Source organism: Sus scrofa, chromosome 3, assembly GCF_054392235.1.
Source record: "Sus scrofa isolate SSC_HxYL_T2T_F1_AM1 chromosome 3, Sscrofa_HxYL_maternal_Yorkshire_Landrace_v2.0, whole genome shotgun sequence".
Taxonomy (NCBI): domain Eukaryota; kingdom Metazoa; phylum Chordata; class Mammalia; order Artiodactyla; family Suidae; genus Sus; species Sus scrofa.
This window is the reverse complement of record NC_139385.1, coordinates 93,457,940-93,474,543: the sequence shown is the minus strand read 5'-3', so window position 1 is coordinate 93,474,543 and position 16,604 is coordinate 93,457,940. Positions and strand designations below refer to the sequence as shown.

The 16,604-nt window shown below is 42.5% G+C and overlaps 1 protein-coding gene across 8 annotated transcripts in view; it reads right to left on the bottom strand.

Annotated features, from left to right (window-relative positions):
- Nucleotides 1-4,396: 4,396 nt before the first annotated feature.
- Nucleotides 4,397-16,604, bottom strand: part of BCL11A (BCL11 transcription factor A) — a 98,268-nt gene continuing 86,060 nt past the window's right edge. For 4 of the 8 annotated variants that reach the window (XM_085015698.1, XM_085015699.1, XM_021085695.2 and 1 more), the window contains 2 exons: nucleotides 12,828-14,722; nucleotides 4,397-4,908 (listed from right to left, as the gene is read on the bottom strand). In XM_085015698.1, the coding sequence (XP_084871824.1) occupies nucleotides 4,807-4,908; nucleotides 12,828-14,722 (1,997 nt within the window). In that variant the 3' untranslated portion in view covers nucleotides 4,397-4,806. Of the gene's footprint in view, nucleotides 4,909-9,443; nucleotides 14,723-16,604 lie in introns of those variants that run through there. The other 4 variants (XM_021085697.2, XM_021085693.2, XM_021085699.2 and 1 more) reach the window with 3 other exon arrangements.

The following is a 16,604-nucleotide window of genomic DNA, read 5'->3' as shown; positions in this document are numbered from 1 at the left end:
CTTCCTTTAGTTCATTGCTATTTCACCATCTCTGAACTCAAAATTAAATACCCGCAGTAACAGGATTCAGGTCGTGCTATTGGCTGTTTGGATTCTCTAACAGGATGGGATGAGGCCTCGCAAGGCAAATTAAGTGGGCGTTTTCTCTTAAATCCTGCCTAGAGAAAGGAACAGATTGTGATATCTATTTAAGACATTTGAGATGAATTTGGTTTGGTGAGTAGCTCTTTTTTATGCCCTTTTAACTTTAAAAGCTGTCTCCCAGGAATTCTTGGTTCCTAAGTTCATTTCTATCATCAGAGGGGTGGATTAAAGGAGGAATCCTTTCAGGTAGTGACCTAAATGTCCCCTGTTCTCAGGATGACACTTAGGAAACCTTGAAATATGGGACACACTTGCATATTCCTGGCCCTGGGACTGGCACCAAAACAAACTTTTGATTTCATTCTTAAATCCCTCTGTAATGCACACTTTTTCAGCCATTCCTGTGTCTGAACTTAAGAGGTCACAAGGGAGAAATTTGCAGCTTAAATTCCTTTGTATAGGAAGGCTGGAGACTTGGGTTCCAATTCTGGCTCAGCCACTAACTGTGTGGTTTCAAGCCTGGCTCTCACTTTTTGTCAAGCTGTGTGACCTTGGGTCCTCCGCTTAATTTTTGGGACTCTGTTGCCCTGATCTGTAAAATAAATGATTGCTGTGGTTCCTTTCAAGAGTTAGTCTATCCTTGTCCCACCCAGATAGGAAAATTGAATTTATCATGTCTATAACAGTGCTGTATAAACCTTAAGTATTTCCTGGGAACATTTTTTTTTAATATAAATGAAGGGAAAAGGTAATGTGATTTAACAATAGGTATCTTAATATACACTGAGATAGAAAGGAAAAGAATGACTGCTTCTGGATCTTGGTGGAATTGAGGTGTTCTTTGGCTTAATGTAACCCTGAGAGAAGGCAAATTGAAAAGGGCTGTCTCTGCTGGGGAGTCTGAGAAAAGGAACATTACATTATTGTTTCTATGTTGGTTAAGAACTCAGGATGGATCCCTGAGTGAGGAAGTTGTGTTTGCAACACTCCCTGTTTCTAAATTTCCAACTGAATTCCATATTGACTTTACAACCAATATGTAAATGCCTCAAATCTCTTCCCTCACACGCCACCAAAAAAGGAGCCAAAGCTATATGTAAGCAGCGAAACAAGAGCCTACAAAATACTTCAGTTCTGAACTTCTCTAACCACTGCTCTCTGGAGACACTGATACATAAAATCACAGGAATAAACATTAACACCAAGAAAAAATTGTTACTATGAAGACTCATCTTCAACGTTAACCTCACTATCTAGCCCTCAAAAAAGGAAAATCATGTCCCACACACAAAACTCCAAAGGTATTTCTTACCACTTGAAAGGCTTGGCTCTAAATTCTGGTCAAATATCCTTGACAACTCCAAGGAAAAGTGCTCAGGAAATATTCTGCCAAGGTTCAGGGCACACTGTTAGACCTCAGTAGGGGCCAAGTTTGCTCTCCTTATCTAAGATTTCCCTTTACCACTGGGTTTGAGCACATCATTTATTTCCCCAGCACCACCAGTATTCAAAAGGCCAGGCGCTGGGTACTGTAGGAGGTACTGAGTCTCTGCCATCATGGACTCAGACCACTAACAGAGCTTTTTGTTCAGTGTGACAATCTGGACAGACCACAAAATTAATGTTCCTAGACCAGGCTTGGGAGGGTAAGAACAATGTCCCGTATTTGGTCCCTACTCTCCCAAGTACCCGGGACTGTGTCCTTTAATCCATGCTTGGTGCATGCTGGGCAACCAATTAATCTCTCTGCAATTTGAAGTTTCACTCTCCGGAGAGGGCACCAGGAGGACCCCAGTCAGATTTGTCAGTCCCTTCTGCTGCTTCCTCCATTCACGGATAGCCATGACCTTGACACATCGCACAGGGAGATATTTTCCCAAATCATCAATCTTGCATGGGTTTTCAAAAGTTCTAGCCCTGGCATAACACCATCATTTCATAATGAATTTCATAAATGAATTTTTATTTTCTTTCAACTGAAAAAGGTATGGGGAGGATATGGAGGAGCTTGGGGAGTTTTGTTGTGGTGGTTGTTGTTGTTTGGCCTCAGCCATGGGATGTAGAAGTTCCCAGGCCAGGAACTGAACCTGTACCACAGCAGCAGCCCAAGCCACTGCAGTGACAATGCCAGGTCCTTAACCTACTGTTCCACAAGGGAATTCCTGTTGTTGTTGTTTCGTTTGTTTTAATGAGGGAATCTTTCTTCTCCAAAAAGGGGAGGGAAAAAAAGATCCTTTACCCGTGCCCTTTCTCCTCCCACCACTCCCTCCTCAAAATCCCACTTCAAGAGATATCCATTTATTTATAAATGGACTCCTGGAAGAAATAAAGGGTGGAGGTGGGAACACAGACCAGAAATGAAAGTGTAGTGAAGGTTGAAGTTGTTCTCAAACCCAGGATTGTTTGTTCTGTTTCAGTCAAACGACCTTTTTTTTTTTTCTTTTTCTTTTTTTTTTCTTTTTTTTTTTTTTGGTCTTTTTAGGGCTACACTCTCAGTTAGGAGTTGAATTGAAGCTGAATGTGCCAGCCTACACCACAGCCACAGCCACAACGCCAGATCCAAGCCAAGTCTTTGACCTAGACTGCAGCCTGCGGCAACATGGGATCCCACTGAACAAGGCCAGGGATCGAACCTGAGTCCTCATGGATGCCAGTGTGGTTTGTTACTGTAGAGCCACAGCAGGAACTCCCCAGGCATCCCTTTTGAAGCAGAGTCACTCTTTCTGGGTATTGGCAAGGCGCTTAGCACATTCAGGGAGGATGCTGTCAGAGAATCCCTAGTGATCTTAGGTTTTAGCAAGAGAGAGGCAGAGCATGGGGTAGGGAGTGTCCCTGCAAGAAATAACCCTTTCTGGAGTCCCGTCTCACCTAGATGAAAGGAACTCTCAAAAATTCATCCAGGCCATTTAGTGATCAGGGTTATTTGTCAGGGAAAAGCCACTGGATAAAGGAGATGGCAAGAAAGAATGCTTGCTCCAAGCTTCCTCCTACAGCATGCACAGCTGTTGGATAGCAAGAGACAACTCTGTGTGACCTTGATCTGTGTGTGTGAGCCACACACATGTGTTCATGAACACTTAGGGCTTGTGTGCTAACGCGGGGAAAGACAATCCCTTCGACCAGTCACAGGGTTCAGTGGAATTAACTGGACAAGACACTAGAACGCCTGGCTTCTCTGCTCTCCTTCCCTTTGATGTGGCCTTAACCATAACCCTTCATTCTCATCTACCAAGTGGAAGTCATGAGATCTGTCCCAGTGAGGATCGGGGGAAATAATGCACATGAAACATCCAATAAAGTATAAGGCAGCTCACGACAGTGAGGAGTCATTATTTACGATGAATAAGCAGAAAAGACTCTAGATGCCAATTATTCCGCTGTCTTCTCACTAGCCAGGTAATCTAGCCAGAGGGTGAATGGGTAAGATTTTCCCCACTTAGGTTCACAGTCAATATTTAAATCTACAGTACACAGGTGTCTGAGTTCTATTACTTATAAGCCTATTTTAATATGCTGTATTGTTTCTAATTCTCTTCTGGATCTCCAGGCAATAGAAAACACTAAACTGAGAAAAGTTCCTTGCAAATTAACAGGGCCCCGAAGGGATTTTTATCACTGTTTGTAGACCTAACTTATTGGTGTCACTAATTTCTAAGGAATGGGGCCCTATTATAGTTACAATAGTGTGTTCTGAGGTGAGCCTCTCTCCTCCTATAATTTTTCTGCTTATGAAATCTGCCCCGAATTTCCTGATGTGAGTAGTATTTATGTTTGTTTGTTTGTCTGCATTAAGATATATTTGCTGAAGTTTTGGGTACCTAAAATTAGAATATTTAATAAGCAACTACTGACATTCATCACCTTCTTTGGGATTTACCACTAGCCCAGTGACGTTATCTTTCTTGAGCTAAATTAAAAGAAAACTTCCAATCCTGCATGGTAGCCACCAAAAGCATATATTTGAAAAACAGAATCCAGCGTGCCATATTATGCATTATTTAATGGTATGCAAATTATAAGTCAGACAGTTAGGAAAACCACACTTCAGCATTAATAAACAGCAACACTACTACTACATTAATTATGATATTGCTATGATTTATTCCCAAGTTTTGCATTTTGATTCTCCTTGAAAATTTATGCCATCTGATAAGCAGTAACCTATTTCCTTCCTCACCCTCCTACCCGTTCCTCAACTCTGTCTCTCCTTCCCGCCAGACGGGTGTCTGCAGGAAACGGGTACAGAAATACAGTCCTCAGCAGCTGCACTGTCTTATAAGCATCAATAATTAAAGAACAAGCAAACACCACCTAAAGCTCCAACATTTATTGTGTCAATGTTAAGCACACTTTTTAAAAGACAACATAGAATGTATAGAAACAAGGGGTCTGGGGGACTCATGCTCATTTCCACAATACGGGGAATTAGGTTGGCTGGTCTCGGAAGGGCCAGGACGGCACTCAGGACAGCGATGGTCCATGGGCCCTCTATATGGGACTGATTCACTGTTTCAATGTGGGTCTGTTTTTTTGTTTTTACTTTTTATTAAAAAATATAAATAAAATGGCACTGCGGGCCCGGGCAGGAAGGACTCTGCAGGACTCTGTCTTCGCACAACGGCTTCTTGGAGGCTACTGTCAGAAAACATCACAAACTAGCAGGATGACAGACCACGCAGGTGTCCGCTGGGCGGCACGTGTCCACCCCCGCCCCCGGGGGCTTCAAATTTTCTCAGAACTTAAGGGCTCTCGAGCTTCCATCCGAAAACTGCCACACATCTTGAGCTCTCTGGGTACTACGCCGAATGGGGGTGTGTGAAGAACCTAGAAAGAGGTTGGAGACAGAGGAGGGGGGAAAAAAAAAGTACAGGTGTGACTTGGCCCAGTGATTTTCTGTTCTCTAGCTAACTTTTTAAAATTGTAACTTAAATCAAGCACAGGTTGAGCCACTGGCATCTTAAGCGTGATTTCAAACTCAACCTCCCTCCTCCCCCAAATGTCTGACCTCTGAGTGCCCTTCCCACGCCTCCCTCCCTGCCTTCCCCCAAAGGACCCGGACCCCCTCCCCCCATCATAGGATAGTCCTAAGAAGCTTGGGGACACACCTGGAAGGAAACACTTTCCCTTATGACTGAGAAAACTGAGTAGGAAACAGTCCTTTGGTTGAGGAGAACAGGGGAGGGAGGAGGGAAGGGGGATATTTCCTTAAAATCATAATAAAATTATAAAGAAACAAAAAAATCAAAATTGATGTAAAAGCAGCACAACGAAAACATGAAATGTCATCAAGTTCAACGTCAAAGCAGCCAACGATTTACAAGAGGCGAACAAATCTCTGAAGAGGAAACCAGAACTCAAAATAGTTGCTCCCAAATGGCACCAAAAACTGCCTGTAGTTTCTTTCAAACATGCAGTTTTCTTTTCTTTTTTTCTTTTTTTTTTTTTTTTTTTCTTTTTTTGTAAGGGGGCAAGGCAGTGGTGAAGGGAAGAAGGGAGTGGTTATTTTCCTCCGGGGTTCCTCCCTTGCTGTGCACATTGACTTGAAGCAGCAGAACTGGGAGTCCGGATGTGCCGAGGAAGAGGGCTACCACTGTGGCATTCCAGGCCTCGTTGCCATGGTGACCTGAAGAAGGGGCCTGGGGCCTCCTCTCCCCTGACTTGGCGCCGCAGGAGGCCCAGGGTCTGGAGCTCAGCTGCTGTCTCGCATCCCCCCCTGAGCAGTGGAGACCTGGGCTGAGGGGCCTGCCGTGTCCAGGTTGGCTCTGGGGAGTCTCATTCCTGGCCCAGCCCTATGTCACTGTGTCACTGTCGTTGAGGCCCTTTGAGCTGATACCCGCATCAAGCCCCTTTGTCAGACCTGCTACCAATATTTAAAGTCCTAAACAAAGTATAGCTAGATGGGCATGTACCACGTCCACTGTTACTTAAAAGCACAGCCCCCCTGTGGGTTTGCAGGGGCTGAGGCGGGGAGGGGGGGGGTTCCTGCTTTAGAGGATAGACTTTGGGGAAATGACTTAATTTGCCTTTTCTGACATCTTGTCAAGACCTGATAAATGCTCCCTTGATCACTTTACAGAAAGGAAAAACAGTGTTTGGATCAACCATTGAGTTGTGTTCAGCCAAGTTTAGGTTCTTGAGTACAATGAACCACATGAACTGTATTGGTCTCCTTTCCCATTTGAAAGGGAGGAATTTACGGCATCCCATGACCATGGATGACACTGGGAAATAGAGAGAGAGAGAGAAATAGGCCTATCCCCCTAAAGGCTGATTCACTGGCCATGTGTTTTACTAATGAAACAGCGGGCTAATGGGATAACAAGATGACAGCAAGCAAAAGTGCAGACCCAACAACCCAACCCATGTCTACCATTTGTAGCTCTAACAGCCCTGGAATAAATGTACATAATCCCACTTCCATCTATGTGTTCTGATGGCCATGTCTCTAAAAATGGGTTCACGTATTCTTAATCGGGAAAGCTGCAGGGCCTTAGGAGACATCTAGGAAAATTTGCTAGGTGGCTAATGCCTTTTAAAAGTTAACAGTCTTTTAAGAAATATTTTTCCAAGCCGGCTTAAAGGAACACTGCCAATCCCATCCTCATACCAGCAAAATTCCCACTTTTTTTTTTTTTTTTTTTTTAAATGGGAAGTCTGAAAAAAAGAGCATAGGCTGTGTACATTCTTGAACACACCAGGCTCAGGGACAATGAAGTAACAGAATCGTAATGAAGAACACACGATTACAACACAGTCATATGAACTCATGTTTGTGTGTGTATGGAGCAGAGGAGGTTTTTAAAAAACAAAAACACTGTATCTCCTCCCTCACTCTCTGAGAGTAAAGTGTTTGATGCAGACAGGATGGGGCCTGAGGCTTCTCGACTCCTTTTCAGTTAAGCCTGAAATATCCCAGTACCTTTTGACAAACTTTAGTACCTGTGCGTAAACCATCTCGTTTCCTTATTTCTCCAAATGAAATGACATCTAACCCCCATCACCACTTCCTTTCAAGTTCTCACTTCCAGCATTACGAATATATACAGTATGTACTTATTGCATATACAAAAATAGCATTAAAAAAAAAGTTCTATCACAGAATGCCCTGGGAAAAACTCAACTACTTCACACTTCCTGCCTTTGCTGGTACAAATGAAGAACCAGGCGCACCTCACTTCTTAGCAAGCTTTAAAATGTGTTCGTCTCGGTCGTTTTGCAGTCCTAAACAGACAGAGGATAGTAAGTGGTTTCAGGCAAAGGTAGTGCACATACTGGAGAGTTTCTGGGTTAAAATTTGAGAGGGTATTTACCATATTCCTGTTCATTAAATTGTTCTCAAAAATGAAAATAAAAAGGAACATTTTAAGCACCAGGAGCTCAAGTATGCAGAGAACACTGCATTAAACACGTCAAGTAAACTTAACTTGAGAATTTTGAAATGTGTTGATATCCTTAGTATTTACTTATTTTAAAACTTTATCATGACTTCATCTTACTGTTTCAAGATATTTTTCATTATTTTCTATTAAGGTTTTGACTTTCCATGAGATGTCATTTCTAAGTTATATTCTGGTTGCCTCGGTTTCCAGGCTTCTATTGTTCATGCAGCTTAAGAAATAATATTTTATAAGAGGGTTTCAATAAGTCAGGAGACTAAGAACCCTGACGAACCTGTCTCCCAATAAATTTATTTAACTTTGAGACCATGTAAATCAAACATAATCTGTGATTTATTACCAGATGTTTGCACCCCTCCCCGTTTCCCATTTGATTTAAGAAATTTGAGAATACGAGCATACAGTATCCACCATTAATTCTGTCTGTCAGGATGCAAAACCTAATTACACTAAGAGCATCATATACGGAGAAATTAAAATGAATACTGTATATAAAACCTGCACAGCTGTACTCATAGCTCCTAATAAAAGAGTAATAGGAACGCACAGCGGTTTCATGGACATTTAACACAGCGGAGCAGGAGTCACCATGTCTGAAACCAGCATGGCACTGAAGAATATTTCTACCTGTCTCAAACAGCATTCTGGATTCACTCTTGAAGTAACCTCATCTACAACACATAGATCTCCTCTCACTTCACTGCTGGTTACCAAGTTCTGCAAGTATCCCCTCACTCCATTCCAGACCCTGTACAAGGCTCTCCCCAGTCCTCCCTTAGCGGAATCCTGTCGGCCTCCATTCTGCTTCCCATCCAAATGGCCTTTTAAAAAATACACCTACTCTCTGTATGTCAAGAAGATTAAACTATTCTTGCCTCGACTAAAAGGCCACTTCACAAGGCACCAGGGCATAAGAACTGAGCAACAGAAATGCTACCACAAGACAACAGAACAGCTTTTGTTTGGGTTTTTTACAAAAATAGGAACAATGTCATATCCATTCATCTACAGTGGGAACAGGGAGACAGTATAACAGAGGGATATGTTTTAATAAAGCAAATAGATGCTGCAACATGCAGTATTTGTAAAACTGACAACACAGATTTCTAAGGAGAGGTTTTGTTTTTTTTTTTTTTTTTTTTTGGATAGACCTAACTTGCTTTTTAAAGACGTTGCTTCAATCTGTGAGTTGGCCAAAAGATAACTGAAGGGTATTCCAGGAAGAACCTATAAAAACACTAAAAGATCTATCCCATCTAGGGTCCCTAGGATCTCAGAATCACAAAGCAAACCACCATACATCTCAGGAAATCAGTGGCTGATTCCACAGATTTGGCCACAGCTGGCTAAACTCCTGGTCACTGCATTCTTTCTTCTCTCCTTCTCTCTCTCTCTCCCCCTCCCTCCCTCCTTTTTACCGGATGTTTTTGTTTCTGGATTTTTAGATTTGGGGAGTGGGGTTATTTTGGGTATGAGGAAAGACTCTCAGGGAGAAACAAAAGAGCTGATTAAAAAAAAAACAACAAACCAAAAAACCTTTTTTACATTATGTTCTAAGAGAGGGCAGGGATGAGAGAATAGAAAAGAACTTGAAGACAACAAGAACAGCAAAAAAATCCAGAGGGAATAAAAGTTTAAGATGCTATTACCAGTAAATTTTTCATTTATATCTGAATGGATTACTGCTAAGAGATGGCGGGAAAGTTTTAACATCAGAATGAAAACACTTTCCATTTCTTGAAAATTATTCTAGAACTATAAAGTCTAAAAACTATTTCCATGGTTTGAGGTATGTCTATTTTAATATAGTAAGTACTTCATGTTCCTTTAGGGTATAATACACGCATCAAAATGCCCATAGAAATAATCCTGAAAAAGACTGACTGGCCTTCTCTTAAAACCTGTTACTTTTCTTGAGAGTAATTTACAGAGTGTGTCAAATGAGGACACAAGAAGCTTACATTGTGTACTTTAATTTTTTTTTATTTTTTTCAATAAAGGGACAAAATGGGTGTATGAACAGGTTAATGCAGACAACTGCCAAAAAAAACACAGACAGTGGTTTTTCCAATAGAACTTAACAAAGACCAGAAACAAATACAATAAAAAGCCAGGTTGTAATGACCTTTGGTCATCCAAATAAAAAAAAATAAAAACAAAGAAAAATAAAAGATCAAATTAAGTGCCTCTGTTTTGAACAGGGCACATAAGCAATAATAAATAGTGACTCCCATAGTAAAAGATAAAATTTCAAGTTACGACAACAGCTTTCATTACAGGAATAGAAAAGGCCAATAACAAAATATTCTGCATTGCCATTTACAAAAAAGTATTGACTAAAGCGGGCTTTCTCTTTAATATGCTTTGCATATGAAATTCTTTCCAATCTAAATATAAAGCACCATTTAGTTTTTGGCAATGAAAAAAACTGCAAAACATTGGTTTTTTTTTTTTTTCCTTTTTTTTTTTCTTTCTTTCTTTTACTGCATATGAAGGTAAGATGCTGGAATGTAGGGTGATAGAAGGAAAGGGACAAAAAGCACACTACATAACAAACCAACGTTATTAGCTTGCAGTACTGCATACAGTATGGCAGCAGGAAAAAGGAACAAAAAAGGATATGTACAACCCCTAAGACAGCCATCCGTGTGACATTCTAGCAGGCTCCCCCAAACTGCCATTATATGGCTTCTCATCTGTACAATGTCACACTTTTTTGTTTCTCTCTCTTTTTTTTTTTTTTTGAAGCATACAAATAATTTGCACTATATTATCCTGCCAAATTAAAAAAATATACTGTGGCAGCCTGTCTTTTTTTTTTCCACTACCAAAAAAGGTACATTGATACCTTTTAAGAGAACAAGCAACAGTTAAAAATACAAGCTTCAATATAAATACTATAGTGCCTAACACTAGATGAACATTTAATTCAAATACCATTCTAGAAATACAGAAAAAAGACCATAAATGTGTTTTAGCATAGGAATCAACATGAGTGTGCATTTTCCTATATTTAAGTACTATATAATCTTAAACCTTTCCCCAATGTATGTTTTTTGTACAACCTGAAGAGCGGTGTGTATCCAAGGCATAGAATTTCCACTACCATTTTTAAATGGATAACAAGTCTTGTAACACCACCAAGACAATGGAACCCTAAAATGCAGTTCCCCCCTAAACATAATGAAGTGTTTTTTTAAAAAATTTTTTTCTTAACATTTATATTTAAAAAAGTTTTGTACAAAAAAATCCTTGCACTGTAGAAGCGAAAGCAATCATTCATTTCTATGTTAAGTGTATTTCTGTTTTCCATTCACAGCGCTTGCAATGTTGAGTCCGAGTAAGTAAGCTCATTAGTCAAGTAAATGGCTGGCAAAGTTTTTTTTTTTTTAAGTTTTTTTTTTTTTTTAAATGCTCATCAATGAGATTGTGTTCAAATTATTTTTTTCAGCATTCTTGCAACTTTTCCCTTAAGTATAGACCTGTAAACTGGGAAAATTGTACAGTGCACTTAATTGTCCTATCTGAGCAGGTTTATTTTATACTCAACCTCTGTATCTCTGATTAGAGAAAAGATACAGATATTACAGGCAGAGTCAAGTGCTATTTGAACACCAACTGGGGCAGATGCTAGCTTAATAAAAAAGAAAAAATTAAAAAAATAAAATAAAAACAATGAATCCTCTTCCATGTTAACACAAATAGCACACAGTGTATGGAAAAGAAATGAAGTACAACTTTTAGGGAGCACAGACATATATCCTACTACTCTTAAAATTCTTTCTCTTCTTTTTTAAGAATGTCACATTTAAATGCAAGTCTTAAGAATTCATAGTTAATCATCATTGTATCATTATTAGCTTATACACCTGTTCTAGTTTAAAATGGCAAATAAGTACCACATTGTGCTAATAAATCGCCTATTTTTTCCCTCTGTTACCCTCTGTCAAACCTTATAGTCAGTCTCTTCTTTTTAATATGCTAGACGAGGTCTTAGAGTTTATCATTTGATTGTCCATTTGACAACCAAGTCGATCTGGATCTATTTTTTCTGGTGCCAGAATCTTTCTCAAAAGACATTATTTAAAACAAGTTATCTTCATAAAATAATCCCTTACTAATGTATTTAATCGTGTTCCAGGGCTTTTGCACGTTCCACATTCAATTTAATCATCATTTAAAAAAAATAAAACTTTGGGCAAAACAGCCCATTTCTTTTAAGCTCTCACCAGGAGCAAAATAGCTTTTATACTGGTATAATCAGTTTTGCTTACAGGATTAAACGAGAGGAAAAATGATGATTAACTAGGACATAATGGGTCATATTTTTAGGTAGCCATTGTTGTGAGAAAAACAATATAGAATTATACGCTAGGTCCTAAGGTTTATTACCTCACCCAATGCTGAATTAAGCTACAAGTTTACAACAAGTAGAAAGAACCATCAACGTGGTTTTAAATAGATCCAAGGCACTCATATTTTAAAACCAAATGATAGAATAAACTTGTTTTGTTCTTCTGTTAATTTGTCAATTCAAGGCCTTTTCTTCCTCTCCAATTGATACATTTAACCCTTTAGAGACAGACATTTAGCTTGGAGAGATTTTTCTTTCAGTGCCATCTATTCTGTCTATAGAGGGTTAATACAAAGACTGTTTTTCCTCCTCACGTTATAAAGAAAACTGTACATGATATGTATTACAGAATGTATGCAGCATGGTCTTTTTCTCTCTCTCTCTCTTTTTCTCTCAGAACGGAACTGGAAACAGCAACATGTTTTCTCAGCAACGAATCGGGGACAATTTAAAATAGCCATAACATACCATACATGCTGTCTAAATTTAAAAAAAAAAAAAAAAAAAAAAAAACATACACAACATGTAAATTATTGCACAAGAGAAAGGCTCAAAGTTTGCGTAAAATGCAATAGTATTGCCCCATACAGATCATGCATTCAAACGGTGAGAACATAAAGGAAAAAAAGAAAAAAGAAAAAAGAAAAAAAAAAAAAAAAACCAAAAAAAACAAAACAGGTGTGCTGGTGACAAGCACTCTCATATTCTTAGCTTCGTTATTTGTTTGTTTGTTTGTTGTTTGTTTAAATCACATGGGACTAGAAAAAAATCCTACAGGGTGTGGGGCTGGAGGGCGCTAGGGAAAGGGGCGGGTGGTGGAAAAAAAGAGGTGTCAGGTGGGGGTGAGGGAGGGTATTAATATACCTCTATTCAGTTTTTATATCATTATTCAACACTCGATCACTGTGCCATTTTTTCATGTGTTTCTCCAGGGTACTGTACACGCTAAAAGGCATCTTACAAATTTCACATTTGTAAACGTCCTTCCCCACCTGGCCATGCGTTTTCATGTGCCTGGTGAGCTTGCTACTCTGGGCACAGGCATAGTTGCACAGCTCGCATTTATAAGGCCTTTCGCCCGTGTGGCTTCTCCTGTGGACAGTGAGATTGCTACAGTTCTTGAAGACTTTCCCACAGTACTCACAAGTGTCGCTGCGTCTGCCCTCTTTTGAGCTGGGCCTGCCCGGGCCCGGACCACTAATATGGGGCGTGCTCCCTCCACTTCCCGTGCCGCTGCGCCCCGAGATCCCTCCGTCCAGCTCCCCGGGCGGCGTGGAGAAGCGCAAGCTCCCATTCTCCGAGGAGTGCTCCGACGAGGAGGCGAAAGGCGATTGTCTGGAGTCTCCGAAGCTAAGGAAGGGATCTTTGAGCTGCCTGGAGGCCGCGTAGCCGGCGAGCCACTGAGAGTACACGTTCTCCGTGTTGGGCATCGCGGCCGGGGGTAAATCGAACTCCTTCTCGAGCTTGATGCGCTTGGAGAAGGGGCTCAGCGAGCTGGGGCTGCCCAGCAGCAGCTTTTTGGACAGGCCCCCCGAGGCCGACTCGCCTGGGGAGCAGCCGCGGCCGTTAACAGTGCCATCGTCTATGCGGTCCGACTCGCCGGCCACCGAGTCTTCGTCGCAAGTGTCCCTGTGGCCCTCGGCCTCGGCCAGGTGGCCGCGCTTATGTTTCTCGCCCAGGACCTGGTGGAAGGCCTCGCTGAAGTGCTGCATGGAGCTGAGCACCATGCCCTGCATGACGTCTGGCAGGGCGCGGCCCTCGTCGCCCACGCCCACCACCGCGCCCCGCGAGCTGTTCTCGTGGTGGCGCGCCGCCTCCAGGCTCAGCCCGAAGCCGTAGTCCACCCTCTCGCTCTCTGTCAGCTCCTCCTCCTCCTCTTCCTCCTCTTCTTCTTCTTCCTCGTCGTCTTCCTCTTCCTCCTCGTCCCCGTTCTCCGGGATCAGGTTGGGGTCATTCTCGCTCTTGAACTTGGCCACCACGGACTTGAGCGCGCTGCTGGCGCTGCCCACCAAGTCGCTGGTGCCGGGTTCCGGGGAGCTGGCGGTGGAGAGGCCGTCGTCAGACTTGACCGTCATCGGGGACGACTTGTGCATATGCGTCTTCATGTGGCGCTTCAGCTTGCTGGCCTGCGTGCACGCATGGTCGCAGAGGTTGCACTTGTAGGGCTTCTCGCCCGTGTGGCTGCGCCGGTGCACCACCAGGTTGCTCTGAAATTTGAACGTCTTGCCGCAGAACTCGCATGACTTGGACTTGACCGGGGGCTGGGAGGGAGGAGGGGCGGATTGCAGAGGAGGGAGGGGGGGCGTCGCCAGGAAGGGCGGCTTGCTACCTGGCTGGAATGGTTGCAGTAACCTTTGCATAGGGCTGGGCCGGCCTGGGGACAGCGGTGGGCTAGACGTGTTCCCTGCCAGCTCTCTAAGTCTCCTAGAGAAATCCATGGCAGGAGGCTCCATAGCCATTGGATTCAACCGCAGCACCCTGTCAAAGGCACTCGGGTGATGGGTGGCCAGGGCCATCTCTTCTGCCCCCAGGCGCTCTATGCGGTGGGGGTCCAAGTGATGTCTCGGTGGTGGACTAAACAGGGGGGGAGTGGGTGGAAAGCGCCCTTCTGCCAGGCCGGAAGCCTCTCTCGATACTGATCCTGGTATTCTTAGCAGGTTAAAGGGGTTATTGTCTGCAATATGAATCCCATGGAGAGGTGGCTGGGAAGGACATTCTGCACCTAGTCCTGAAGGGATACCAACCCGCGGGGTCAGGGGACTTCCGTGTTCGCTTTCTAAGTAGATTCTTAATCCATGAGTGTTCTGTGCGTGTTGCAAGAGAAACCATGCACTGGTGAATGGCTGTTTGCAAGTTGTACATGTGTAGCTGCTGGGCTCATCTTTACCTGCAAAATAATACAACACCAACATCAATGTTTAATCACTGAGGAGGGCATCAGCAATTGCTTATTTATGTTCCACCTCCAGCCTTCCCTGTCCCCAGCCCTCAACCCCAAGACCTAAGTGCTCACTGATCTTATGCCCTGCGCTTAGATGGGGCTGGCACATCTGGTGGTTGATGCCCAGGAAATGTTTGTCAAATCAGTCTTCCTGCCATTTGACTCAGTTCTAAGAATTTTAAATCTCATCTTTAAAGCAGAAAAACCTAGACCATTTCAAGCTTGAGGCTGAGGATCCCAAGATTCTAAGGATGTTAAGCAAACACCTGAACTTTCCAGTCTTTCACCAGCTGTGATTTGGGACAGGCCACATTTCATTTCTATGCCTCTGTTTCCTCATCTGTTACATGAGGGACTTGGACAAGGTGGCCTAAGGGAAACTTTCCTGCTTCCTAAATCCCCCTGGGTGGCAGGTGAACTTTCTAAATAGGCAATCATTTCATGGAGATATCAGAAAAGAGAAGGTCGACTCATTACAATTCTCTGTGGCCCCAGAGATGCTTTTAATCTTAGCCTGAAACGCACTAATTGTTGATATTGTTAAAAAATGAGAAGGTACTCATGAAATGATCACATGGAAGAGAGACCAGCAACATTCTCACATTCCAGCCTATGTGAGGGTCAAAGGGTCCTGACTTTGGTTCTGCAACACCCCACAAGGACTCCCATTTTTATCTCAAGGGGTGCTGCAAAAAAATTTCAAAAGAGAAATTTAATTTGTATTTAACCTACAGGCCGTATCAAATCTTTAGTTGTCGTCCTCCCAGTCCAACAAGTTAGGTGGAGCGTCCAGTGCCAACTTAAGCAGACACGGCATCCTAGTTTAAGAACAGTTAACGCAGCCAGCACATGACGGGCAGCAGGCTGAGAAATGCTACACTAGCCTCCTCCTCATTATTTTGAGAGGCTAACAACGTGAACCAAATTATACAACATCCTGCGCCCTCGGCTGAGCCTCAGCTCCAGTTGAGAAAGAAACAGAAAGATACAGTTCAGCTAGTCAACTCATTGGCCAGTAGCCAAGCCGTCTGGAGAGGGGCCCTGCTTAAGTCACATTATTTCTCTCTCGCTGAAAAGAACCCGAGAGTGGGAAATGCCGCTGTGGCAAAGAGGGGCCAGCTTGACTTCCCAATCATTCCTTTCTGGAGATAGCTAAATTAAAAACACATAGACACCAGGGGAGTAACTAACAGTTTACTAGACAACTCAGTATTAAAAGGGGGCACAGACGCTGGTGGCCAAAGGACTAGGATGAGAAAAATGGAAAACGTCCCAGGAATTCCAAAAAAGACACTGGATAAAACACCAATGGGAACTACACATTAGCCCCCTCCCCGCCCCTGCCTTTTAAAAGAGGAGTTCCTTAAGGCTACAGATAGTATTTGTCTGAAACTTTTGAAAAGGAAAAAAAAAATTCACCGTGGAGTTAAAGAGTGGGAACTAGGAACTCATCAGTGATGATCCCTCCTTTTAGCAAGTCAGAAAGAAAAGCTGGCAGCCTCTTCTCAGGAGCCCCAAATACTCGTGTTCCAAAACAAGCTAGCCTCACTTAAGCACTTGTCTGAATAATGGACTCCTCGCCCTGACCTTGTAATTTACTTTACAATGCATTTATAATCTCACTCAATATACCCCACTCCTGGGTAAATCTCTTTTAACAAGATGAGATGATAAGATACCAAAATTAGGTTTCAAACATTTGCCTAATGTGGAGGGGGGGGGAGGCAGAAAGATTTTGAAAGAAAATGCTGACATTAGTATCACATTATCTGCCTATTTTTGTTTGCCTCTTCTCTTCAAAGGGAAATAAAAAGCATCGTTGAGAGTA